We start from the raw sequence: 25,172 nt of genomic DNA, 5'->3' as shown, positions 1-25,172 counted from the left end.
GGCCGGGCCTGCACGCGGCGGGGCTGAGGCTAGTCCCGAGCCCGCGTCTGCGAAGCCCACCGTGGGCGGCGGGCGGAGGAGGCAAAGAGAAGGCTCAGCCCTCGCAGGGTCCGGAGAAGGTGGGAAGCAGTGGGGAGCCCGAGCGCGCCCCAGGGAGGCGCTGCCAGCGGGTGGAGTTCAGGGTCTGCAGTCCAGGAAGGGCAGGGCCAGCTCAGAGGATGGGGTGAAGCGGAGAAGGGGTACAGGCAGGAAGGGGGAGGTGGGGTGGAGGCCGTGAGGTGCGAGGGCGCGGGAGGGGTGGCCCAGCCAGCCCGGGCTAAGGCCCACCGTAGCTCTGGGAGTGGCCGGGAAGGATGGGGCTCCAGTCTCTGCGCCAAGCCCCTCTGCCGGGCCGAGTCAACTGCTCCCCCTGCCGCTCAGAGACCCCAGGGCCCTGCCTCTGCCGGAGCGCCCTGAGGCCCTGCCCAGCCAGCTCAGCTCTGGCCCGTCCTCAGCGGCTCTCGTCCGAGCCTCAGTCCAGCAGGGGCTGCCCACCAGCAGCAGGGCGGACGGACGGACGGGAGGCCCGGGGTGGGCAGTCTCTGGCAGGCGGGCTTCCCTCAGGCCTTCCCGAGCAGCACGACCCCTCAGTGTCCTTGGCCGGGCTAACGGGGCGGGTGGGCGCCTCCGGGCGCCTCACACCACGGTGCTGACCGAGGGATCTGAGAGGTTGAGCGGGCCCGTGATATCAGTGGGATGGTACTGCTGCAAAATAGAAATACAGACAAGGCGCCCGTTAGCCCGGCCGTCAGGGGCACGCGCGGGGCCGGGACGGGTGGGCCGGCCGGCCGGCCGACCGGCGGGCAGGCGGGCGCGGCCTGGGGGAGGCTGGGGGGCGCTCCTCCCCCGCCCCCGTCGTGCTCCGGGACTCTGCGTGGGCCGGGCCGCTGTCCCGTCCGTCTGTCTGTCTGTCTGCGGGGGAGGGGGCAGAGGAGGGCGGGCAGGGCGTCTCAGCTGTCCCTATGCCGGGCACACATCTGCAGCTGGCCCTCCTCCCTCTCAACAGCGCGTCGCGGCAGCACTGTGTCTTTTTGGTTTTGCAAAGCGCCGCGTCCACCCCCGGTGCTCTATAAATAAGAACCAACAATCAATACCCGCTGGCCCCGCCGGCCACCAGGGACCCAGCCCTGAGCGCCCAGTGCCGCCCTGGCCCAGACCAGCCACGGGACAGGGGCAGCGCATCTCAGCGGCCGCACTGACCCCACCCCTCCCGACAGAGCCCCCCACCCAGGCCTCCCTCCGAGCAGGTGCCCAGCTAGAAACGGTGGGGGGGCTGGGCTGCCCTCCCCCGCCCAGCCCCCAGCTGGCAGTGTCCCCAGTCACCCCTGCAGGGCCGGCCAGCCCCAGATGCCACGTGGCACCAGAGCTGGCCTGGAGGGTGGTCCCCGGGGAGGCTCGGGCAAGGAGTCTGCTGGGAGCGTGTCCCGGGACAGGCACCCTGAGGGTCTCTGAGCTGTGCCCAGGCCAGCTAAGGGGCTTGTGAGTGGGCTCTGGGCGGGGACGGGGGTGGGATTCTGTTGCCCTCGGAAAGTGGCCCACTGCCTGTGTAACTCTCCTGCCCCTCCTTTCGCCTGCCTGGCCCCAGAGCTCTGTCTGCTGGGCGCCCCCTCCCCGGCTGCCCCACCACTGGTCCTTGCTGGCTCTCCCAGCCCCCGGCGGGGCCCCTGGCTCAGGCCCCACCCAGTTCCCGAGCTGCAGGGCTCCAGGCCTGTGCTCTGCCCCTCGGGCCACCCCTGTCCAGCCACTCTGCCTGTGCTGAGCCCTAGCAGTGGAGTAGCCAGGCCTCGAGGGCCCCTTTGGGGCAGGTGGTGGCCTCACCCCGGACTTGGATGGCTCTGCGCTGCGCCCTGTGTGTCCTGCGTCTGCCCCTCTTCCCTTGCGCTGTGGGCAGGGGCTACAAATCCTGCTTCCACCTGGATCGTAAGACTGGGGTGATGCTGCCTGTGAACTGGGGGCTCCTTGTGGACGGGACGACAAGCCGCCCCTGAACCGCAGGGAAGCTGATGGGCTAAGGGCTGTGCTGGCCCTGGGCGGGCCCTCCTCACCTGGGGACGCTCCCAGCAGGGCTAGGCCAGTCTTGGAGGCCTGGGGTTCAAGCACACACACTCGGGACAGAGACAGGCTGCCCAAGGGGGAAGGCAGGGAACCCTTGGCTCAGGCTCTGAAGGGGCTAGGGGTCAGGTGCTGAAGCACTGCTCCCCTCCATGGGGGTCTCCCCTCCCTGAGCCTCGGTGCCCAAGGCTTGCCAGCCACAGCTTTCGGGGCCACCCCCCCGCCCCGTTCTCAGACCCCCAGGTGCTGCCAGCACGCCTCCCGCAGGGCCCCTGCTCGGCCTGGGGTGGGAGCCGCCGCCTCTGGTCCCACCCGTTCCCCATCTGACGGCCCCTGTGGCCAGGGGCCTGTGCCAACTCCAGGCCCCAGCCGTCCACCCAGATGGAGCCGGGCCCGGCCCCCCAGCCCCGGCCCACACAGAGACCACACGGAGGGGATGCGACAGGCATGGCTCTGGTGAGGCACGAGAGACAGGCGTCTGGGTGGCAGGGCTGGCAGCCAGACAGATGGACGGTGGGACGTCACAGGCTCCCCTCCACGGACGTCGCAGGGAGGGAGCGAGGGCAGTGGGCCTCTCCCTGGGAGAAGCTGGAGGGACGGGCGCGACAGGGAGGTGGTGTGGCCTCCTGACGGCTGAGGAGCCCGGGACGGGGTGGCCCTGCGAGCCCGGGGCTGCGGGCACAGCCCTGAGTGGGGAGGCTGGCTGGCTGACCAACAACATGACATGGCTTTAAGATGGCGCGTGGCGTCATGGCACGGGGGGCAGACTAACGCAGAGACACACGGGGAAGACAACCCGGCGGGCGGGCCCGCGGGCGAGGGCCGAGAGAGGGGCCCAGAGTCCGAGAGAGGCCCTAGTGTGCCGGGCGGGCAGCGGTGAGCGCAGAAGGGCCGCGCGGGCAGAGGCGGATGGTGGGATGGCGAGGGCGGGCCTGACGCACGGGACACAGACACGGGGGCGAGGGGAGAGTCGGACACGTGGGACTGGGCGCTCTTCCCCTTACCGTGTCTTTGGAGGACCTACGTCTCTTGAAGCTGGAGGCCAGGGTGGAGGTGATAGCCCTAAGTGTGGCTTTCTTTTTAGGGTCGGGCTCTGCTCTACCACTCTTTCTATCCTAAAATGAACACGCACAAGTGATTAGACGGCCGAGGGCGGCGGCCACACCTGCCCTCGCCTGCTCCTGGGGGCTGCTGCCCAGCCTGGCTGGCCGCGCGGGCCCTCGCTCCTGCCTGCCTCCCTGTCCTGGACGGACCAGCCACAGGCCCCACGCTCGCAGGAGGCCTCTGCTGCTGCCGGGGTCTCCGGCCTGACCTTCCTTGTGCTGGGACTGGGTTCGGGGAGGCGGGGTGGGGTCCTCAGCTGGCTATCTTCCAGGAAGCTCTGCCTGGTTCCCTGGCTCCAAGGTGCCCTTGTTGTACGGTGCCCCAAGGAGGAGGAACCCCCTGAACACAGGGTGAGTCACCCCCACAGGCCCCACCAGGCACTCTGACCTCAGAGGAAGCGCACCGAGATTTAGGAAGGGGCTGAGGGAACTAAAAGCAGGTGGCGAGATGGATTGGAGTGAGAAAGAGACAGAGGCGGCTCCTGGGACCCTGGCCTCAGGTCTGATGGCCAGGTGGGCCTTGCGCCCGCCACTGGGAGCAGCGGCCAGGTCCCAAGAGCAAGGGTGGGCAGATGAGAGGTGTGGGGACACCGGCGACCCCGGCCCCGGCCCTCCCTCTCGGCAACACCGGCTTCCTCCCAGGACACAGGCTCTGGGGAGGCACCCAGAGGAAGAGAAGAGCTGGGGCAGCCCGGGGCTGCCCGTGGGGCACGAGCCCGGCCCAGGTGGGCTGTGGGCAGCCCGCCCCCTGCTGCCGGCAAAGCCCCACGGGTGCAGCCTGGGGTGCCCAGCAGGGCCGGCTGACCAGCTCAGAATGCGGTTGCATGGAGCACAGCAGGGCGGCAGGGAACCGGGCCCTGGAGGGGCGTGGGGCGGCGAGGGATGGCGGACTGCGCCTTGGACTCACACACTACACCCAGCTGGGTCCCTGTCTTACCCTGCCTCAGTCTGCCTTCCTACGGAATGGGCCTCGGTGGGTGACTCTGGAGACAGAGGGGCCAGGTGGACGCTCGGAGCCCGGCTTCGCAGAGGCGGCCACCCACAGGCGGCCCCCAGCACTGCGGCCTCGGCTGTGGCTCCCAGCTCCAGTCCTCGCCACTTGGGCTCCTGGGAGCCAGAGCCAGCGCTTCCGCCTGCGGGGATGGAGGAGGGCCGGGCCGGGCCGGGCCGTGGGCACCAGGCCTCGGAGGGCGGCCTGCCCTACCTGCAGGTTCTTTCTCCACACGTTCACTGCCGCAAACGCCAGCTGCATCTGCTTCCGCCGGGCGTCCTTGTGCCGTTTATAGGCGATCTCGATGAAGATCAGGAAGATCCCGGCCACAATGCCCCCAGCCACCAGCATGAAGACCCCTGGGGGGGACACCCAGTGCCTCAGCTGTGACTGCTCCCGCTGCGGCCCCCTGGGGCGTCCATCCAGGCTCAGCAGGGGCCTTGACGGGGGAGGGGGGAGGGGACCCACCTGCCATATTCTCGAAGGTGAGGGTAGCAGGGGCGTTGCTGCGCGAATCGCACTCCTGGTACCGAACCCACGTCTTGTCCAGGTCTTCCATGAAGCCGTTCTCGTGGGACCTGGATGGACGAGGCGTGTGAGCCCGGGCGGGACAGGGCGGGGTGGGCCTCGGGAGGGGCTCGCGGGGCAGAGCGGGGCGGGGCGGAGAGGGGGCGGGTGAGGCCAGCTCACTTGAGGATGGACAGGGAGACGTTCTGCTTCCAGGGGCTGTCCTTGCGCATGCCGATGCCAAAGCCCGAGCGGAAGAAGAGCTCGCCCGTGGTCACCAGGTCGCACTTCTGCGAGGCCTCGAACTCCAGCACCGCCGAGTCCCAGATGAAGGCGTGCAGCTTGCTGCGGGCAAGGGCGGGGTCACGGGGGTCACGCTTCCACGTGGCCCTGGCTCCCCGCGAGCCTTCCTCCTGCCAGCTGGGGACCCACCGTCTGTCCCCTCCCCGTGGTTCCCACACGGCCGGGACACTGGGTGTGGGTGTGGACGCCCCCAGCCAGTCCAGCCCTCCCTTCACTCGTGCCCCGCCCGGCCCTCACGTGTCGCGCACGGCCTGGATGGCCCCGCCCCTCGCTGGCCCCGCCCCGCCCCTCACGTGTCGCGCACGGCCTGGATGGCCCCGCCCCTCGCTGGCCCCGCCCCGCCCCTCACGTGTCGCGCACGGCCTGGATGGCCCCGCCCCTCGCTGGCCCCGCCCCGCCCCTCACTTGTCGCGCACGGCCTGGATCGCCTCCGCGGCGCTCTCGTAGTTGTGTTTCTCCATATGGCGGTACATGGTGCTCAGCTCCACCTGCCGCCGGAAGTAGATGTCCACCGAGCTCTGCTTCACCGTCGCGTAGATGAACTTGTCCGAGGGATTCCGCAGCTGCGGGGTCAGAGAGCCAGGCTCGTGGCTGCTCCCCGGCCGCGCCCCACCCCACGCAGCGGAGGGGCTGAGCGCCCCCCTCACCAGCCCCCAGCCGGGCCCGGCCTCACTCGCGGGTCGTTGATGCCGGTGATGCGCTCTTCCGGCCGGTCCAGCACCAGGAAGGCTGCCAGGTTGGCGGTGTAGGATGCCACAATGATCATGGCGAACCCCGCCCACACCATGCCCAGGATGCGCGCCGAGAAGCTTCTGGGGGCGCCTGCGGGCAGAGGACCGTCAGCTCGGGGCGGGCGGCGGGGCGGGCTGGGGCCCTGGCCTGGCGTCGCCTCACCTTCCCCGATGCCTGAGTTGAGCAGGACGCCCCAGGAGAACCACATCGCCGAAGACAGGGTCAGCGCGTCCTCCTCCTCCTCCTCGCTGTTCACTTTGAACCGGCCGAAGGGGCTGCGGGGGCGCAAAGGGCGGGCGGGAGAGGGCGGGAGGGGCAGCCTGCCCCGGCCCTCGCCCGCCCCGCCCGCCCGCGGGTAAAGGAGTCTGGTGCCCGGGCCGCGCTCACCTGAAGCGGTCCAGCAGGTACAGCATCACGGCCACCACGTGCACAGACAGCCCCACCAGCAGCCACAGCGTGCTCTGGAAGGGCTGCATGAACGAGTCCAGCGTGCTCCGGGGGATCTCCTGCGGGGCCACAGGCCGTCAGGGCAGCCCCCCCGCCCCGCCCCCCGGGGACGCCGCCCCGCCCCCCGGGGACGCCGCCCCGCCCCCCGGGGACGCCGCCCCGCCCCCCGGGGACGCCGCCCCGCCCCCCGGGGACGCCGCCCCGCCCCCCGGGGACGCCGCCCCGCCCCCCGGGGACGCCGCCCCGCCCCCCGGGGACGCCGCCCCGCCCCCCGGGGACGCCGCCCCGCCCCCCGGGGACGCCGCCCCGCCCCCCGGGGACGCCGCCCCGCCCCCCCGGGGACGCCGCCCCGCCCCCCGGGGACGCCGCCCCGCCCCCCGGGGACGCCGCCCCGCCCCCCGGGGACGCCGCCCCGCCCCGCCGGGCCTTCGCGCACCTTCTTGACCAGAATGGTCAGGCCCTGGTACTTGAAGGGCTTTGAGAACTCGATGTACTGCGCGCGCTCGTTGTTGATGGTCAGCGGGGCCACGATCATGTCCGCCTGCCCGCTGAGCAGCTCGCCCATCATCCCGTTCCACTCCTTTTTATTGCTGTTGTTCACCTGTGGGGCGACCCGCCGGTGGGGACGCGGACACCGCGGACCCCACTCCCCAGACAGGCTCCCGCCCCGACCCATCTCATGGGTCACCCACTCCAGACTCCTCCCAGGCTCAGGCCCCGCCCCCCGAAGACCCTCCAGGGAGCAGGCCCCGGTCTAGGGACCGGCTCCTAGGGACCACTCCTACCCGCTCCTGCGTGCCGAACTTGCCGTCGGCCACCAGGTGAACCTCATAAGTGAAGTTCATGGTCCGCGCCAGCTTGATGAGCAGATCGATGCAGAAGCCGTAGCAGCACTGAGGCACAGTGTGGCGCGCTGGCGAACGGGGCCGCGGTGCGGTCAGCGAGGGGCTCGCCGGCACGTGGTCCCTGCCCGCCCGAGGCCAGTGCCCCTGGCCCCCGCCCCGCACTCACGGCTGCCCGGCGACGTGTCATTGGGCCCGGTGCAGATCACCTTCTTGACCGGGTCCCCGTTGACGGTGAACTCCTCCTTGCACGTGCCGTCGCTCAGCGTAGGCTTGACGTACACAAAGGGCTCCTGGTGGATCGTCACGATCTGGGGACGAGGGGACATAAGGCCTGGACCACCAGCCCTGGGCTGTCCTGGGCGCTGCCCTTTTCTCAGCACCCAGACTTCCCTGGAGCCCCCCTCCCCAGATCCCTGACATTTCCCACCCCACCCCACCCCATGCTGCTTCAGGCAGCAATCAGCCTGCTGCCCCCAGGAGGGGCGCCAGACCCCAAGGCTTCGCCCAGTGCACAGAGGGCAACTGGCCTCCTGGAACACCGTGCCTTCTCTTGGCCATTTTTCCTTCGGGTCCTGGCCTACGGAACAGTCCCTTGGTCAGTGGAGCCTGCCAGATGTCCAGTCTGCCCTGAGCCCCCTCTCTGACTTCTTGAGGCTGAGGACCTCCCTGTCCCAGCCCAGAGCCTACCCCCTGCCCCCACCCCTGCCATGAAGACAGGGGCATGTCCACTCAGAGCCTGCCCAGGACTAGGGACACGCAGGGACTGCCCTTGTTGTCTCTTCCAGCTTCTCCTGGCCTCAGCCTCCACCCGCAGTGGGTCATTGTCCGATCACTGCCCTCTCTGCCGTAGCCTCTTCAATCCAGGGGCTCCTTGGGGCTCACGCTGGGCACTCTCTCCTCTCTGTCCTTCAGAGCCCTGAAGGCTGGGAGTAGGCAGGATAGACGCAGGCAGAGGAGCTGAGCCAGTCACTGCACAGGATCAGCGGTCCCGGGGGACATGGTGCTGGGGTTGAGTCTATGAGGTGAATGGGGTTGGTGAGAGAGGCCCCTTCTCCTGCAGGGTGACCAGCTCCCCCAAGGGCAGGGGACTGGGAGCCCCTGAAGGGGCTTATTTGCCTTTAAAACTTTCATCGCCATTTCTATTATACAAGTAATATGCTCATGCTTTTAAAAAAATCAGTGAGACAGAGGAGGGATAAACCGGGAGATTGGAATTGACATATACATACACCACTGCACGTAAAATAGAGAGCTAATAAGATCTACTGCATAGCACAGCGAACTGCGCTCAGTGACCCATATGGGGATAGAACCTAAAAAGAGTGGCTATATGTGTGTGTATAATTGAGTCACTTTGCTGTACAGAAGAAACAAACACTAAATCAACTATCCTCCAATGAGAACTAAGTTGAAAATAAACAGTTAAGTGGCAAAAAAATAAGCGACACACGAAAAGTTCTAAGAGGCCTTCCGGCTCTCGAAGCCTGTAGGGGACCATCTTGGCCATCTGTTCTGTCTGTTTTACACTCAGACTCTTCAACACCAGGCGTCTTTCCTGAGTGTTGGCTTGGGGAAATCCCTTCTGCCCATAGAGAGGGTGGGTGCCCTGTGGGCAGGTGCAGACAAAGAGGCCCAGTGAGAGACCATGGGGTGGGGTAGCTCAGAAAGCAGAGGAGGTCACGAGAGGACCTGGGGGCACCACAAGAAGTGCGGTGTGAGGCTCCTTGCCTTTCGTGAGCTCGGGCACCAGCCTGGTCCTGGTGTGGGTCAGTCTGGGAGGGACTCTTGGGAGGCATCCTGGGATGAGCCTGAAGGAGCGTACCAGAGTCGGGACGTGGAAGAGAAGCTGTGAGAGATGAGGTCCCAGGGGAGGGGCTCCCAGAGGCCCAGTGAGTCACAGAGGGGCTGGCCAGCGCGGGGAGACCCGGCTCAGAAGGACAGTCTGAGCCAGTCCCAGCAGGAGGCCAGGAAGGCCAAGGGTGAGCGGTGGGCTGAGACCACCTGGAGGAGTGACGAAGAGTGTGGGGGCATCATCTCCAGGACTGGGGCTCAGCACTCAGAGTACTGAAGTCCACAGAAAGACCACCGGTCTGTCCCTTGTCCCCAGGGGAGCCCTGGTCCACATGGCTGCCCCAGGCTTAAGCGGGATGGGGTCAGGAGGGGCCGGGCGGCTGGGCTTCCTCTCCTGCACCCACTGCCTCTCCCAGCGCCTCCGCCGCGCCAGGTGTGTGCAGTGGGTGCTGGGCTGGTCCCAGGACCTTTAGTCACTTCAGGGCCCTCACTGCACCCTCGGCACAGGATGGAGGCCATGGTGCACGGAGACCGGGGCAGGGAGGCGGGGCCCCACCTTCAGCCTGGTGGACATCTGATAGCCGCGCGGTTTCTCGGTCTCTCCGCCCGGCCAGATGATCTTCCTGTCGTTGGGAATGACCTGGGGGTGGGAGTATGAGATGGAGGTGGCCACGCAGGGGTCTCGGCCCCAGGGCCCTAAGGCCCCAGCCCCCACCCCCTCATGACCCCCACCTACGTGCGTGCCGTTGTAGACGCCCACTTGCACCAGCTTGCGGTTCTGCAGGTTCATGATGCTGTAGTTGGCGAACTTCCGGTCCCCGTCCTCGTTGAACTCCACGCGGCCGGTCACCCCGTCTGCGTACTTGGAAGACATCAGCACCCTGGAGAGGGCAGTGTGGTTGGGCCATCAGGGATGCACTCCCTGCTCTCACTGAGAGCCGCCTGGAGGGCGAGCCCAGACAGACGGCACAGCCACGCCAGTCAAGCGGCTCCTCGGCTCTGGACCCTGTTTTGAGGGCTTCCTGTGGGCTGGGACGTTTGATTCTGACAGCTTTACAGGTGAGGTGGCAGAAGCCCCGGGAGGACGCGGTGGCCCGCTCACCAGTGAGTGGAGGAGGCTGGGTTGAGGGCTCATCTTCCTGCGTGTGCACACGCGCGCGCGCGTGTGTGTATGTGTGTGGCGTGTCCACTGGGCCATATATGTGTCACACACCAGGTCTTTGTATGGGGTGCAGCCCTGTGCGTGTAGCTGTGGCACAGGTGTGATGTTCCGTGAGCCTCTCCGAATCTACACGCACACGTGTGTGCCTGTGTGCACATATGCTGCGTGTCTGCAGCTGTGTGTGCTCCTGCTGTGAGCACCGCGGCCAGGACTCTGCGCCTGCTACTTGGGGGTGGGTGCTGGTGACCGACTGGGCCTCCCCACACTAGTGGCGCGGTGTCCAGGGTTCTCTGTGTTAACTCCTGCCCTGCTGTGGCCACCCACTGTGTCTCTTGCCAACCTTGGCTCTCGGCAGCCTCGGATGTACTTAGTCACTCAGTCCTGTCCAACCCTTCATGACCCCAGGGACTGTAGCCCTCCAGACTCCTCTGTCCATGGGGATTCTCCAGGCAAGAATACTGGAGTGGGTTGCCATGCCCTCCTGCAGGGGATCTTCCCAACCCAGGGATCGAACCCAGGTCTCCAGCATTGCCGACGGATTCTTTACCACCTGAGTCACCAGGGAAGCAGGATTGGGTGCCATCCCCAAAATCTTTGTCTGACCTCCTGGGCCTGAGGAAGCTCCCAGTGCCCGCCCGAGGCAGGATCCTCCTCCCCAGGGCTGTTAGTCACCCTGGGGACTGGGGTGGGGTCTCACGTTGGCTTCAGTGTTTAAAGGTGGGGACAGGGGCAATGGAGGCAGCCATGCTTCTGTGACATTCGAGGCGATGGTGTCAGTGTTGGAAATGGACCAGATGGTTATCACAGCGGGGATGGAGGTGAGGATGGAGTCAAGGTTGGGGGCAGAGAGGAGTGGGGAAGGAGACTGTGTCTGTAGGCGCAGCACGCTGGGCTGGAGCGACTCTTTCGGGTTCCGGAACGGTGGCCCGCCCACCCTAGACGGGCGGCCCCACCCCCTCAGACGGAGCGGCCCCGCCCACCTCAGGGCGACCCCGCCCACCTGGAAGAGTGGCCCCTCCCGCCTCAGACGGATCAGACACGCCCACCCAGGAAAGTGGCCCCACCCACCTCTTGAAGAACAGCCCCGCCCACCACAGAGAACGGCCCTGCCCACTCTGGAACAGCCGTCCCACCCCCTCAGACGGAGCGGTCCCGCCCACCTCGGAGAACGTCCCCGCCCACCCTGAGGGGCGGCCCCGCCCACTGGCCCGCCCACCTCTTGAAGAGCGGCCCGGTCTTCCAGATGTTGGTGTTGCCCACGCAGCCCCGCGGCGGGTCGGTGATGTTCTCCTTCTCCAGCAGCTCGTGCACGGCCTGGGCCACCACGCCCACGGCGTCGCTGATGTGCGCCGACTCGTTCTTGCCGTTGATGAGCTGCAGCCCGATGATGCCTGGGGCAAGGGCTGGCTTAGAGCCCGCGGGGGACGCCTGCCCACCGGGACCCCGGAGCCCAGCACTCACCGTCCGGGGCGTAGCGCAGGGCGTTCCCCGAGATCTCGCGCTCCCCCACCAGCCACACGTACCCCGAGCCCGTCATGTTCAGCATCGCGGCTGCGCGGTACACGGTGGCAGCGTCGTCCTCGCTGTGGGGCAGAGCGGGGTGACGGCCAGGACTCCAGCTCTCCCCACCCGCGGCCGGCGGCGGCTGCTCGACTCCCAGGTCCCCCTCCACAGTGTGGCCTTCCCCTGCCTCCCGCCCCTGGTCTGCAGGGAGCCCTGGGGGCACTGCAGAGATGGGGGGCAGCCCCCACCCTGGCCCCTCCCCCAGCCGGCACTGCACGTGGGCCCGAAGACTAGCCCCGAAGTGATGGGGTGGGGCCCAGACCCCCAGAGCTTGCCAGAGGCCTCTTACTGGCCCCCTGCTCTTGTGGACAGGGTTAGCATGACACAGGCAGTGATGGCCCATTATTGACGGGTAACTTGCTCACCCATACCAGACACTATTCTGAATGCTTTCCATGCACCTTTCTATTTAATTCTCACAGCCTCCCTGTGAGGCAGGCAGAACAGGATCCCTGGCAGGACAGGGACTGAGGAGCCAAGGCGCACGGTGGGAAGTGGAGGGTGGGGTCTGTGTCTGATAATCCACCCCTGAGCCCGTGCTCCTGCAGCTTCCTGGGCAAGCCACACCCCTCTGGTTCCATGCCTGAGCGTGTGAACTGAGAGGCTGGGATCTTTCTGGATGCTGCTGGGACCAAATGCCAGGGCGCTGCCCTGAGCATCGCAGCAGAAGCCACTGGGGCGCTGAGGGCACCTGCTCTCCCTTTTGGAGTCTGAACAAGCATCTCTGGGTGCCCAGCCCTGGGTGCTCTCCCTACCATCCAGGGCAGAGCCCCTGGCAGGACAGAGCCCAGGCCTCACCTTGCAGGCACACGTTGCCCTGAGCTCCTGTGTTTCCGCACAGCTGAGCCTCTGTGCACCCCGCCCCCTAGGGATGGGATCCCCCTGGTCAGGACAAGCACCCTGGGCCTGATGGCACTCCCACCTCCTCTCCCTGCAGGGTGGAACTTGACCCCAGACATGACGGACACTTTGCTTCTCTAATGCATGGGCAGCGGGAGACAATGCAGTTCGGGAGATGGTCTTGGGGGGGCGTTATTTTCACAACGGCTGATGTGGGAAACCCAGGCAGCCCTAGGGACCCTAGGAGTCAGCCCCCAATTTTCTCAGGGAAAAATGCAAACGTTCATGTTTGCTTTAAACAAGAACGCAACCCCAAAGAGAGGTGCTTCAGGCTGCACCCAGCCAAGACGGCTGGTGGCACCAGTGCATGCATGTCGGGGCGTGGCTCCCCCAAAGCCTGGTGGAGGGGCCTGTCTGCTTGACACCATCCAGGTCTGTGAGGTTGGACTGGTGGTGAGCACACACCTATGCTTGTGTCTGTGTAAATCGATACCTTCAGTAAAGCAGTTGCAGACAAAAGCCTGATCGACATCAAACTGTTTTATGGAAATAACTGATCCCGTAAAGACAACTTCAGGAGGATTACTTTAAAAAAACGTTTTGGAAACAAATTAGAGATTCTGACATGCTCAAGAGAAAACTGCTCAAAAGTTAAGACTGGCTTAATGAAGTCGCTCTGCAAAATGCTCTCAACAGGCTTCGTGAGGAGGAGCCGGGGGGTCGGGTGGGGGACAGGGTGAGCTAGGGCGGCAGCGGCCCTGCCCAGGGGCCTGCTGGCATCCCTGGGCTCCAGGGGCAGACTGTGCCCGGCCAGCTGGTCCCCTGCAGTGGGACTCTGGCCTCTCTGCTCTGAGGGCCAGTGTGTGAGGGCAGGGGTTCCTTCCCGCTTGAATCCAGAGGCCACGAGTGGATTCAAGAGGTAGGCGTGTGGTCGGTGAACGCTGTGCCTCCACGGGCCGTGTATGTGCATGTGTGGGGCCTGTGCCCTGGGTAGTGTGTGGCACACAAGTCTATGTTTGTGAGCACGTGTGTGCTGGTGTGGGGCGTGTGCCGGTGTGGTGTGTCTGCTCTTGTGTCTAGGTGAGCACGTGTTTGTAAGTGCGTGTGTGTGTGGTGTGTGGCGGTGTGCCTGTGTGTGTATGAGTGTCCCTGAGTGTGTGTGTGTGTGGTGTGTGGTGGTGTGCCTGTGTGTGTATGAGTGTCCCTGAGTGTGTGTGTGTGTGGTGTGTGGCGGTGTGCCTGTGTGTGTATGAGTGTCTTGTGAGTGTGTGTGTGTGGTGTGTGGCGGTGTGCCTGTGTGTGTATGAGTGTCCCTGAGTGTGTGTGTGTGTGGTGTGTGGCGGTGTGCCTGTGTGCGTATGAGTGTCCTGTGAGTGTGTGTGTGTGTGGTGAGTGGCGGTGTGCCTGTGTGTGTATGAGTGTCCCTGAGTGTGTGTGTGTGTGTGTGTGTGCCTGTGTGCCTGTGTGTTTGTATGAGTGTCCCTGAGTGTCTGTGTGTGTGGTGTGTGGCTGTGTGCCTGTGTGTGTATGAGTGTCCTGTGCGTGCATGTGTGTGTGTGTGTGTGGCGGTGTGCCTGTGTGTGTGTATGAGTGTCCCTGAGTGTGTGTGTGTGTGGTGTGTGGCGGTGTGCCTGTGTGTGTATGAGTGTCCTGTGAGTGCGTGTGTGTGGTGTGTGGCAGTATGCCTGTGTGTGTATGAGTGTCCTGTGAGTGCATGTGTGTGTGTGTGTGTGGCTGTGTGCCTGTGTGTGTGTATGAGTGTCCCTGAGTGTGTGTGTGTGTGGTGTGTGGCAGTGTGCTTGTATGTGTATGAATGTCCTGTGAGTGCATGTGTGTGTGTGTGTGTGTGGCGGTGTGACTGTGTGTGTATGAGTGTCTGGCGAGTGTGTGTGTGGCTGTGTGCCTGTGTGTATGTATGAGTGGCGAGTGTGTGTGTGTGGCTGTGTGCCTGTGTGTGCGTATGTGTCGTGTGAGTGCGTGTGTGTGTGTGTAGCAGTGTGACTGTGTGTGTATGAGTGTCTTGTGAGTGTGTGTGTATGTGGCTGTGTGCCTGTGTGTGTGTATGAGTGTCCCTGAGTGCGTGTGTGTGTGGCTGTGTGCCTGTGTGCGTGTATGAGTGTCCCTGAGTGTGTGTGTGTGTGTGTGTGGCTGTGTGCCTATGTGTGTGTGTGTGGTGTGTGGTGGTGTGCCTGTGTGTTTGTATGAGTGTCCCTGAGTGCGTGTGTGTGTGTGTGTGTGGCTGTGTGCCTATGTGTGTGTGGCGGTGTGACTGTGTGTGTGTATGAGGGTCCCTGAGTGGGCGTGTGTGTGGTGTGTGGTGGTGTGCCTGTGTGCATATGAGTGTCCTGTGAGTGTGTGTGTGTGTGTGTGTGGCTGTGTGCCTGTGTGTGTGTATGAGTGTCCCTGAGTGTGTGTGTGTGGTGTGTGGCAGTGTGCTTGTATGTGTATGAATGTCCTGTGAGTGCATGTGTGTGTGTGTGTGTGTGTCGGTGTGACTGTGTGTGTATGAGTGTCTGGCGAGTGTGTGTGTGTGGCTGTGTGCCTGTGTGTATGTATGAGTGGCGAGTGTGTGTGTGTGGCTGTGTGCCTGTGTGTGCGTATGTGTCGTGTGAGTGCGTGTGTGTGTGTGTAGCAGTGTGACTGTGTGTGTATGAGTGTCTTGTGAGTGTGTGTGTATGTGGCTGTGTGCCTGTGTGTGTGTATGAGTGTCCCTGAGTGCGTGTGTGTGTGGCTGTGTGCCTGTGTGCGTGTATGAGTGTCCCTGAGTGTGTGTGTGTGTGTGTGTGGCTGTGTGCCTATGTGTGTGTGTGTGGTGTGTGGTGGTGTGCCTGTGTTTGTATGAGTGTCCCTGAGTGCATGTGTGTGTGGTGTGTGGTGGTGTGCCTGTGTTTGTATGAGTGTCCCTGAGTGTATGTGTGTGTGGTGTGTGGTGGTGTGCCTGTGTGTGTATGAGTATCTTCTGAGTGTGTGTGTGTGTGGTGTGTGGCTGTGTGCCTGTGTGTGCGTATGAGTGTCCCTGAGTGCGTGTGTGTGGTGTGTGGTGGTGTGCCTGTGTGTGTGTATGAATGTCCTGTGTATATGGCACAGACGTGTACACGAGAACAGAGAAGCAGGTTGCATGCACACGTGTGTGTATAGTACACGTGTAGATAGCATGTGTGTGATGTGTGTTCAGTGGATGTGTGTGAGTGCGAGTGCGTGTGCCTGTGTGGGGGATTAGTGCTTGCTAACTGCCTTCCAGCCCAAGGAGCAGGCTCTATCCGGGGGAGACGGGAGGCAGGGCACCCCACCCCTGCTGGAGCCTGCAAAGCTTCTGGGACAGGCGGACAGTGGGGCAGGTCTCCCCAGGCCCCCATGTCCCATGGGGCAGGGCGCTTCCGTCTCCTATTTCTGGTGGCCTGGCCTTCCCTTCACAGGACGAGCCATTTGCACAAAGGGAGGCTTTTACTGGGGCTCAGCTCCAAGGTCACGGTGGGGCCAGGCCCCTCCAGCAGCAGCCAGGTGGTCAGGTCCCTAACCGGTTCCCTTCTCGTAGCTGCCTAGTCTGGCCGCTCCAACCCTTCCACCCCAGGGCCCCGGCCTCTCCCTGCCGTGGACCTTCTCTGCAGGCCCCTCATCCCCTCCCCGGGACCCCTCCCCGACCAGCTCCCAGAACCCCGGTCAGCCACTACCGCCCAGGCCACCTCTGCCTTCTTAAGGGCAGGGGCTTATCCCTCTGCCATCCCCAAGGCCCTGTGTGTGCGTGGGGGTGGTGAAGGGGGCGTTTGGGAGGCAAAGCCCAGCATCAGCAGGGCACACCCTGGGCCTGGCCCCGAGGTGGCCGGGTGGCCGGCCCAGCCTGGCCTCACCTGGCGGAGAGGATGATGACCCGGGCCTCCAGCTCCCGCGCCTCCATCAGCAGCGCCGTCACGTTCTTGGTCCCCGGGTCGAACTGCAGCACCTTCTCCGCCTGCAGTGTGAGCGGGAGTGTTAGCAGGCGGCCGGGGCGGGGACACAGCGCCTCAGGGGCGAGAGTCGAGCTGCAGCCGCTAGGATCCCCGAGGCCGCGCCCTAGGGCCGCCGCGGCCCGCCTGCCGCCTGCGCTGCCAGCTGCCTGCCCTGCTGCGCCGGCCTTCCTGCGTCCTCCTCCTGCCCGCTCTCTGCACTCCGCGCTCTCCTCCTCTCATTCCTGGCCTCACTTTTGCACTGAGCATGCAAGTTGAAGTGGACCGAGACTCAGAAAGAGGCGTGCAGCGGGCAGGAAACAGGAAAGAGTTTTGGAACGCAATCCGAAACGGCGGAGACGGCCGCCTTTTCCAAAACCTCGGGAGGTCCTCCGGGGCCTGTCCGCCGGCCCTGCGGGAGCGGCCCGGACTGGACTGCAGGCGGGCGGGCGGGCTCCCTCCTGGGTTCCGCGAGGAAACCCGGGGGCCCGGAGATTCACATGCACTCCCCAGAGAGCCGCTCCTCCTGCGGGCCGCCTGCGGGCGGGGGCCCGGCGGCCGGCACCGGCCTCTCCTGCCTAGGCTGCCTGCTCTGGACCTGGCTCTCCTTCCTCTCTGCTCGGCCGCGGCATGGCGCGGCTGGGCCCACGGCAGCCCTGGTGGCCGAGGCGCCCGGCCGGGGCTCCCTAGTCGTGGGTGGCGTGCACGTCCATGCATATATACCTTGGGTCCGCGCTTGTGGTCATAGGACAGTTGGTCGAGGCTTTCATAGTTCCTTTTTTTACTCTGATGAATAATGTGCACAGAGAGAATATGCAGACACAGAAGAAGATTATAAACGGTTGAAAATGACGGCGCTAAAGCAATCACACCACCTCCTCGGCACGTCTGCAGACGGGCACGTACCTGGAGCTCGCAAACACCTAGGCCAGGGCGGGGCTGGGGCCGGGCCGGGCTGGGGCAGGGATGCGGGGCGCGGGGGCCACGGAGGCTCCCTGCCTGCGTGGACTTGCGCTCATGGAAACAGTCAAGCTCAGGAGAGAGGGAGGGCCTGTCTGCGTCCAAGCGAAACCCACCCCCTGGGGACCCCTCCTGCCCCCAACCCTGCCATGCACCTGCCATGGGGTCCCCGCCGCACCCCCCCGGCCACGGGAGTCCTGCATGGGGCGGCGTCCCTCCCCCAGCACCCCTTCTGCCCTCTGGGAGGCCCAGGGTTCTGCCCTCGCTGGCGCGTGGCGCCTGCCCCGCCGCCCGCGGGCACTGAGCGGCTGTGGCGGGCGTTCCTGACACAGGCGCATCTGCGGGCGTCCACGTGCGCTTGTCGGCCTAGTGAGCCTGCGGCAGGGGCGGGATGAGGGTCAGCGCGTCTGAGCACATGTGTGCGTGCAGGCACCTGAGTGTGAATTCGGGGTGAGCCTGCTCATGGGCACACGCCACTTGTGAGCCTGCTGGACCTCCGGGGGGGGGGGGCGGTGGAGGGCCCCTGGGGCCTGAGTCTGGGACAGCGGGAGTGTGAGTGGATGGTCTTGGGAGCAACCGCACGTGCCTGCAGGAGGGAGCGTGTGTGTGAGCATGCACTGGGCACACGTGCAGCCACCAAGGGAGGGGACACACTCGCCTGGTGCAGCCCTGGGAGCCAGCCCTCCCTCCTAGGTTCAGCCCGTCCCCTAAAGCAGGACCCCCAGGGCCCTCTGGGTCTGCCCTCTGCTTCCCCCCAGCTGATGCCCGCTCTTCCCTTCAGGCCCTATGGCGCCTTGGGGCACCTGGGTTGGCACTCAGCTTATTGAAGCCAACTCCGCCTCTGCACACAGCGCGTAAGCCCGCCATCCCTGGGTCTTGCCTCCCAGGGCCTTCCCCTGCCTGGGCCTCTCTGCCTGGTTTGGCCACCACCCAACCCGGGAGGGGCACAGCCCGGGTGCCGAGCACCCGCGGCTGTGGGCTGGGTGGAGGCGGGACCCTGGGCTTCCTCTGGCAGTGGGGGTGGACAACGAGGGATGGGGGGGTCACCTGGACCCCCAGAAACACCACTCTGGTCTTGCCACCGCCCCAGGGATGGGGGTCAGCTGGGCAAGAACAGTCAATTAGAACCAGGCACCTAACTGGTCCCCAGGAGGGGTCCAGAGCCTGGGCGGGAAGGAGAGAAGGGGCCGAAGAGGGGCAGGGCCAAGACTGGGAGTGGGGCTGGCAGGCACCCCTGGATAGGGCTTCTGTGAGGTTGGTGGGCAGCGGCTAGGCGGACGGCAGCTGCGCAGTGAGGCCAGCAAGAGGACACGGGAGGGGTCACAGCAGAGGGGACCGAGCCTTTGTGCAAGGGACGCGGCGCGTGGGGCCACCGCACTGAGGGGACGCCCTAGGGGCGGCGTTGGGGCGAGGTGGCGCCCCGAGTGAGTTCCGAGCCTGGGGCCTGAGCGGGCTGGGGGAGGGGAGGGGGCGGGGCGGGGCGGGGTGTTTGCGGAGCTCCAGGTGGTCCTGCCCTCGCCCCGCAGGGACTGACACGAAGGAGATTTCGACTAATGGCAAAAGCGAGTGAAATGAGCCGAGGACAGGCTGGGGCGGGCGCTCGCCAGACGGAGTGGTGCTGACCACGCACGATGGAAAGAGAAGGGTGTTCACACGGGCCACAGACACGGCGGCGGCTCGCCGCTCCTGCTCCTGCGCGCGCGCCCCGGCCCGCGCCTCACCTTGGACTCGCGCTCCTCCAGCAGCGTCTCCAGGCGTTTCTGGGCCGCCCGCCCTTCGTGGTCGTCGCTGACCAGGAGGATGACGTGGTTCCAGCTGTAGACGCGCATCATCTCGAACCAGACGCTGGACTGGTGGGAGTAGGGCGGCACGGTGCGCAGGAAGCTCAGGTGGATGCTCTGCGAGGCACAGCAGGGCTGAGGGCGCGGCCGGAGACCCGCCAGGGCGCGCGGCCGGAGACCCCGCCAGAGCGCGCGGCCGGAGACCCCGCCAGGGCGCGCGGCCGGAGACCCCGCCAGGGCGCGCGGCCGGAGACCCCGCCAGAGCGCGCGGCCGGAGACCCCGCCAGAGCGCGCGCGTTGGAGACCCCGCCAGGGCGCGCGCGTTGGAGACCCCGCCAGGGCGCGCGCGTTGGAGACCCCGCCAGGGCGCGCGCGTTGGAGACCCCGCCAGGGCGCGCGCGGCCGGAGACCCCGCCAGGGCGCGCGGCCGGAGACCCCGCCAGAGCGCGCGCGTTGGAGACCCCGCCAGGGCGCGCGCGGCCGGAGACCCCGCCAGGGCGCGCGCGGCCGGAGACCCCGCCAGGGCGCGCGCGTTGGAGACCCCGCCAGGGCGGCGCGACCCGCCAGGGCGCGCGGCCGGAGACCCCGCCAGAGCGCGCGCGTTGGAGACCCCGCCAGGGCGCGCGCGTTGGAGACCCCGCCAGGGCGCGCGCGTTGGAGACCCCGCCAGGGCGCGCGCGTTGGAGACCCCGCCAGGGCGCGCGCGGCCGGAGACCCCGCCAGGGCGCGCGCGGCCGGAGACCCCGCCAGGGCGCGCGCGTTGGAGACCCCGCCAGGGCGCGCGCGGCCGGAGACCCCGCCAGAGCGCGAGCGGCCGGAGACCCCGCCAGGTCTCTGCTCCTAATCGCTACGTACAGACCCCAGACCCGGGGGCCTCGCTTCCCCGACTCCTTCCCACACCCCACATCATCTCATCTGAGAAACAGGCTCGGCTTGCCCACCAGCCCCCTGACTGAGACGGGCGGGGGGTCTGTGGAACTTTTCCTGGGGTGACTCCCCCACCTCCCCACAGACACCCCAGCTCAGCTACTCAGGCTCAGAAAGCTCTTGCTGACGCCCAGCATCTCAGAGACCCCCACGGGTCCGTCTCGAATTCGTATAACCGTCTTTCTGAGGAGACCTCCCTCTTGGGGCTACGCGCCTGTCTCTTGGCCTCGCTGGGGGTTGTTGCCCTAACCCTCACCCTGGCCCTGCCTGCTCTGAGGGTGCCGCCTGTGGGTGAGGGGCTGAGCAGGCTCCGCCCCCCTCAGCGCGGAGCCTCCGCGTCTGTGCAGGGAGCAGGGCTCCTGGGGACCACCCCGAACCAGGGGTTCATCTGCTCCCTCTCCGTGCCTTGGCCTCTGGGCTCAAGAATGCCCCTTTGCCTCTGTCTGTCCTCCGGCAGGTGGCACGGCTGCAGGGCATTGTGGCTGGGGTGTCGGGCTGGCTCTGGCCTGGGCTGTCCTGGCCTGCCTTCTGGGCACATACGGTCAGGGGTTTGCTCTGGAAGGATCAGGGTGGAGCTCTAAGGTCCAGCTGCTAGGTGTGCCCTCGTGCTGGGCCATGGTCTGGATCTGGGGTGGGAGTCCGTGACAGCCCGCATCATGCCTGGGAGAGAGCTCCCCTCCCCGGCCTCCCCGGGCGCCCGGCTGCTGTCCTCCTTGGAGGCACTTTTCGGGCCTGGCGCCCAGAGAGGTGCGGAAGGCAGAGGCTGGAAGGCACAGGAGGGAGCCCTCCACTCACCGCTGAGGGGGAAGTGCCTCTGAGCAGCTCGGGAGGCTCTGCTGCGGCTGTGGTTCTCAGAGCCTCAGGAAGAGGGGTGCCCGGCCTCCGCGAGCCTCCTCCCACAGGGGTCGTCCCAGAGGACCCCTCACTCTGCTCTGTCTTTGCCGTCGTCCCTGACCTCCCTGGACACCCCAGGCCTGGCTGAGATGACCTCTGTGATTCAGGTGGGTTATCTAGAGCTCAGGGCTCCGGACAGGATGAATCTGGAGAAGATGGGGAGAGCTGGAAGGTTCCCAAGAGCCCAGCCCTCTGCCTCTGTGCTGACACCGAGCCAGCGTCCACAGTCTGTCTGCAGGTGGCCCACCCCAGTGTTCTCGCCTGGAGGATCCCATGGACAGAGGAGCTGGGCAGACTTCAGTCCACGGGGTTGCAGAGTCAGACACGATGGAGCGGCTGAGCATGCAGGAAGCCCCAGGTCTGAAGGGGAAAGTGGAGCGGGCCGACCACCGTCCCGGCCTCTTGGTGGCGCTTGCTCCCAGCTGACTGGTCCTGCCAGAGCTGGCGCAGACGCTGCGGGGGAGCTGTGTGCGAGCCAGCGCCGCTCCTCACTGCTCGGGGGCGAGTTTCCTGCCAGCCCGACTCGGGGGCCCCTCTGCTCTCCCAGCTGCTGCTCCACGGTTAGACGGCTCCGGCCAGATGCCCAGCCCGAGGGCCACGAGGCAGCCCTGAGGACCGCAACCCCCAGACCAGCCCCCAGCTGCCTCCTCGGCTCGCCCGGCACCGAGTTCAATCCTGTTCCAGCTGCGTCCTCTGGGGGGCCTGGAAACTACACCCTCACTGGTCCCTGGTGGCGCCGCCCCTCTAGGCGTCTCCTCCTCCTGGAGAACCCCCTCTCCCAAGGGCCCCTGCTCTGCTATCGGGGAAGCTGTCCCGTCTGTCCCTCCTGTGACCCACAAGGGCCTCTGCTGCTCCCCGGGGCTTGCTTTTGGCACCTGTCACCTGTCAGTGGGCTGTGTGCCGGAGTGTGTGCGGGTGTGTGCTACTGTGAGTGTGCATGTGAGAGTGTGTGTGTGCCTGGCACAGTGTGTGATGGGCCTGAGTGTGGGGGAGTGAACACGGTGGTTTTATGTGAGGGTGCAAACAAGCATGAATGAGTGGGTGATGGTGTGAGCACATGTGTGAACATCAGTGTGTGCGTATGTAAGAGCAGGTGAATGGCCTTGTGACTGTGTGTGACTGTGCACACACAGGCGCGAGTGTACAGATATGTTCGCATCTGTGAGTTTGTGTGAGTGTGAGTGCTATGAGTGTGTACCGGTGTGCATGTATGTGGGTGAGTCTGTGTGTCTCTGTGAGACTGTATTCTGGTGTGAGTTGTGAGTGTGCCTGAATATATCATCTGGGGCCCAAAGCCCGTGATCTGAGCCCCTCTGCCTATGCCCCGCACCCCCTCCGCAGGAAGCTGCTGGCAGCCCTGGGTCTGCGAACAGGGGCACCGCGGTCAGGCTTACCTTGTCTGAGTAGATGGACATGCGCGTGGTCAGCCCCAGGACGGGGATGCGGTAGAAGCCGGCTGTGTAGGAGACGGGGGTGGGTGTGAAGTGGTCGTTGGGGGTAGGTGGGTGGCTAACTAGGATGGCGTAGACCTGCGGGGACAGGGGACACAGTCAGCTCGAGTTGGGAGTGGGAGGCCCTGCCCCAGAGCCGGCTGGCCAGCAGCAGCAGAGGCGGAGCACGGCAGGCAGGGGTGTGTCTGGGGGGCACTTGCGCCTCGTCTGGAGGCAGAGAGAGGGCAAGCTCCAGGGACTTGGGCTTCCCTGGTGGTGCAGTGGCTGGGGCTTCACTCCCAGTGCAGGGGGCCTGGGTTCAATCCATGGTCAGGGAACCAGATCCCACATATTGCAACTAAAGATTCCGAGTGTCACAGCTAAGACCCAGCACCACCAAACAGAAAATAATTTAAAAACAAGACTCCAAGGGCTAAGAAGACACACAGAGAGACGACAGGCCCCTCCCCATGCTCCTGCTGTCCGGGGCCTCCCCTCTTGCCCCTCACACTGGGGGGCTGCCCTGAGCTGCACGGGAGGACGAAGGCCAGTCTTTGTCTTGTCTGGGGCTGTACACGCCTCCACGCTGTGGGCTGGGGAGACCCACACCCAGAGCCCCACTGACCCCCATCCTGGGTCAGAGGTGGACAGAGGCTAATGCTCCAGAGATGGAGGGTGTCTCCAGAAGGCCTGCAGGGACAATTACAGACCGAGAATTAGGAACTAGTGGGAGAAGCTGGACAAGGAGCCACCCAGAGGCCCAGGCCTCTTGCTGATGTCTTCCAGCAGCAGGCTGAGCCCCGCTTGGTTTGAACCAGACACAGTGCTGACTTGGGCACTGGCCACATCCTCAAGGAGGCTTGGACTTCCCGCCTGGACCAGTGGCTCAACCTCCAAGGCAGGGAGATGGGGCAGAAGGCCTGGTAGTTCTGAGCTGCCCTCAGATTGGAAGGCCCTGTCTGTCCCATTTGTGCCTTCCCCTGTCTGAGCCACAGGGCCCTCTGCTTCTGCAGATGGGTGGGAGTGTGCTGGTGGGGGTGACGGCTGCCATGCCCACGCCTGGCCCACAGTGTACGGCAGTGAGTGAGAGCTACTGCTGTTGCCACGGCTCCCGGCAATCCCTGGGAGAATGGTGCCCACAGGCAGCAAAACTGTAAGTGGGAGGAGGGATCCCCATAAAGGGCCCTACCCCTTCTCCCTCCCTGACCCCATCTGCACCCAGAGATGGCTGGTCAGTGTGTGCCCGAGCATGCGTGTGCGTGTGTGGCTATGCCGTGCTCACGAGTGTGTGCTGGGTGTGTGTGTGTACAGCATGCCCCGGCGTGTCTGCTTGTGTGTGTGTGCATGTGTGTGCACACTTGAGCGTGTGTTCACTTATCTGGCACAGGAATGCATGTGCCCATGGAGATGCGTGGGGCTGGGCGTCTGTGTTAATGAGTCTGCAGTGGGTTACCCCATGCCAACATGCATGAGTGAGTGCTAGTTTAAGTCTAGGCATCTCTGTGCACAAACGTGGATAAATATGTGCGCACATGTGAGCATGAGTGTCCGTGGATGAGTGTGTGTGAGCAGCACTTGGCCCAGGGTCGGTCCGCCTCTTACATAAAGGGCTGCATTGCAGTGATCGGGCTGTCTCATTGGGGTGCAGCAGGTGCGGAGCCGGGGGCGGACAGCTCCGCAGGCAAAATCGCCAGTTGTGTCCTCCCCCCCGGAGTGTGTGCTGCCAGCCGCTGAGCCCTGGTGTCTCCCACACAGGTCGTCCCCATCCCCACCGTAGAGAGCACCCTGCTTCAGTACGTGGGCCACTTCCCCTGTCAGGCAGGACTGTGGATGGGGGTGGGGGAGGGTGAAGGGATGGCGGTCTCCAAGAAGGAATAAAGATGGCCCCGGGCCCCATCTGGTTTAAAGCCCTGCGTCCTGCGTGTGGCCAGGCCAGCGCCTCGTGGGCGGCCTGGGGTGCCCGCCACCACCCAGATACACAGTGACCAAACAGACAGCCACACGCCCACACACACCAGCTGGATGCCTGGTGAGGGCAAGCCCCGGTTACAGGCGATTGGTCTGGGGCTGACACAGAGCTGATGCCCGGTGTTCAGCTGCTGGCGAGACCAGCCCTCTGGGTCCTTTCTCAAGGGGAGCGAGAGGGCGAGGGAAGGATGGAATGAAACGAGGACAGCGGCAAGGAAGGAGGCTGAAGCAGGGAGGATGGGGGGAAGGGTGGGGGAGGGGAGGGGCCAGCACCGCGTGAGCCCGGTGAGTGGGGGGCGGGCACCTGGCTGGAGATGAGGTCTTCGCACACAGACAGGGCCATCTGGATGGCGTTGGGCTTGTGGGTGACGGAGGTGGCGTTGAGCTGGATCTTCCAGGAGCCATGCCGCTTGTTGGCCTGATTCACAGCCTCGCGGAACATCTGCTCGTGCTTCCGCGTGCTCAGCACCGCACCGATGTTGACGATCTTGGGGTCGCAGGCGGCGCGGGCGAAGGAGCAGGAGAAAAGCAGGGCGAGAGTCAGCAGGCGCATGGTGCTCATGGGCTCCGGGCAGCGCCCTGGCTCTGGGCGGCGCGAACACGGGGCCGTCCGCGCATCCCCTGCGGGAAGCCCCGGCCGTCCTGCGCGCGCCCGATCCCGCGGACGGAGGGCGCCGCGTCTTCCCCGGGAGCCTTAGTTCTGCGACACCCGCGAGAGGGACGCGTGCCGCGAGGCTTCGGCCAGCCAGGCAGCCCCCGGAGCGCGTGGGTCCCTGGAGCGCGGCCCGGGCGGCGGGCGCTGTCCGCGGTGCTGAAGCGGGTCTCGCTGCCGCTCCGGGTGCCTCGCGCCGCGAGGACACGGCGGCGGCAGCTCCTCCGCGGGCTTCGCTGGTCCCGGTCCCGACGCTGCGGCG

The 25,172-nt window shown here is 65.6% G+C and overlaps 1 protein-coding gene across 1 annotated transcript; it reads right to left on the bottom strand.

Annotated features, from left to right (window-relative positions):
- Positions 1-118: 118 nt before the first annotated feature.
- GRIN1 (glutamate ionotropic receptor NMDA type subunit 1) lies at positions 119-24,820 on the bottom strand. Its single transcript, XM_052647487.1, has 21 exons — positions 24,563-24,820; positions 22,255-22,389; positions 18,980-19,156; positions 17,022-17,084; positions 16,224-16,324; positions 11,434-11,555; positions 11,189-11,363; positions 9,547-9,691; positions 9,367-9,450; positions 7,186-7,327; positions 6,960-7,087; positions 6,611-6,775; positions 6,115-6,233; positions 5,890-6,002; positions 5,669-5,817; positions 5,401-5,558; positions 4,876-5,037; positions 4,654-4,763; positions 4,399-4,544; positions 3,096-3,206; positions 119-744 (listed from the first exon to the last, which is right to left on the bottom strand). The coding sequence occupies exons 1-21, from the start codon at positions 24,818-24,820 to the stop codon at positions 676-678; spliced, it is 2,832 nt and encodes a 943-aa protein (XP_052503447.1). The 3' UTR covers positions 119-675.
- Between the last annotated feature and the right edge of the window lie 352 nt (positions 24,821-25,172).

This window comes from Budorcas taxicolor, chromosome 11, assembly GCF_023091745.1.
Source record: "Budorcas taxicolor isolate Tak-1 chromosome 11, Takin1.1, whole genome shotgun sequence".
In the NCBI taxonomy this organism is placed as follows: Eukaryota; Metazoa; Chordata; class Mammalia; order Artiodactyla; family Bovidae; genus Budorcas; species Budorcas taxicolor.
This window is presented reverse-complemented; position numbering and strand designations above follow the sequence as displayed.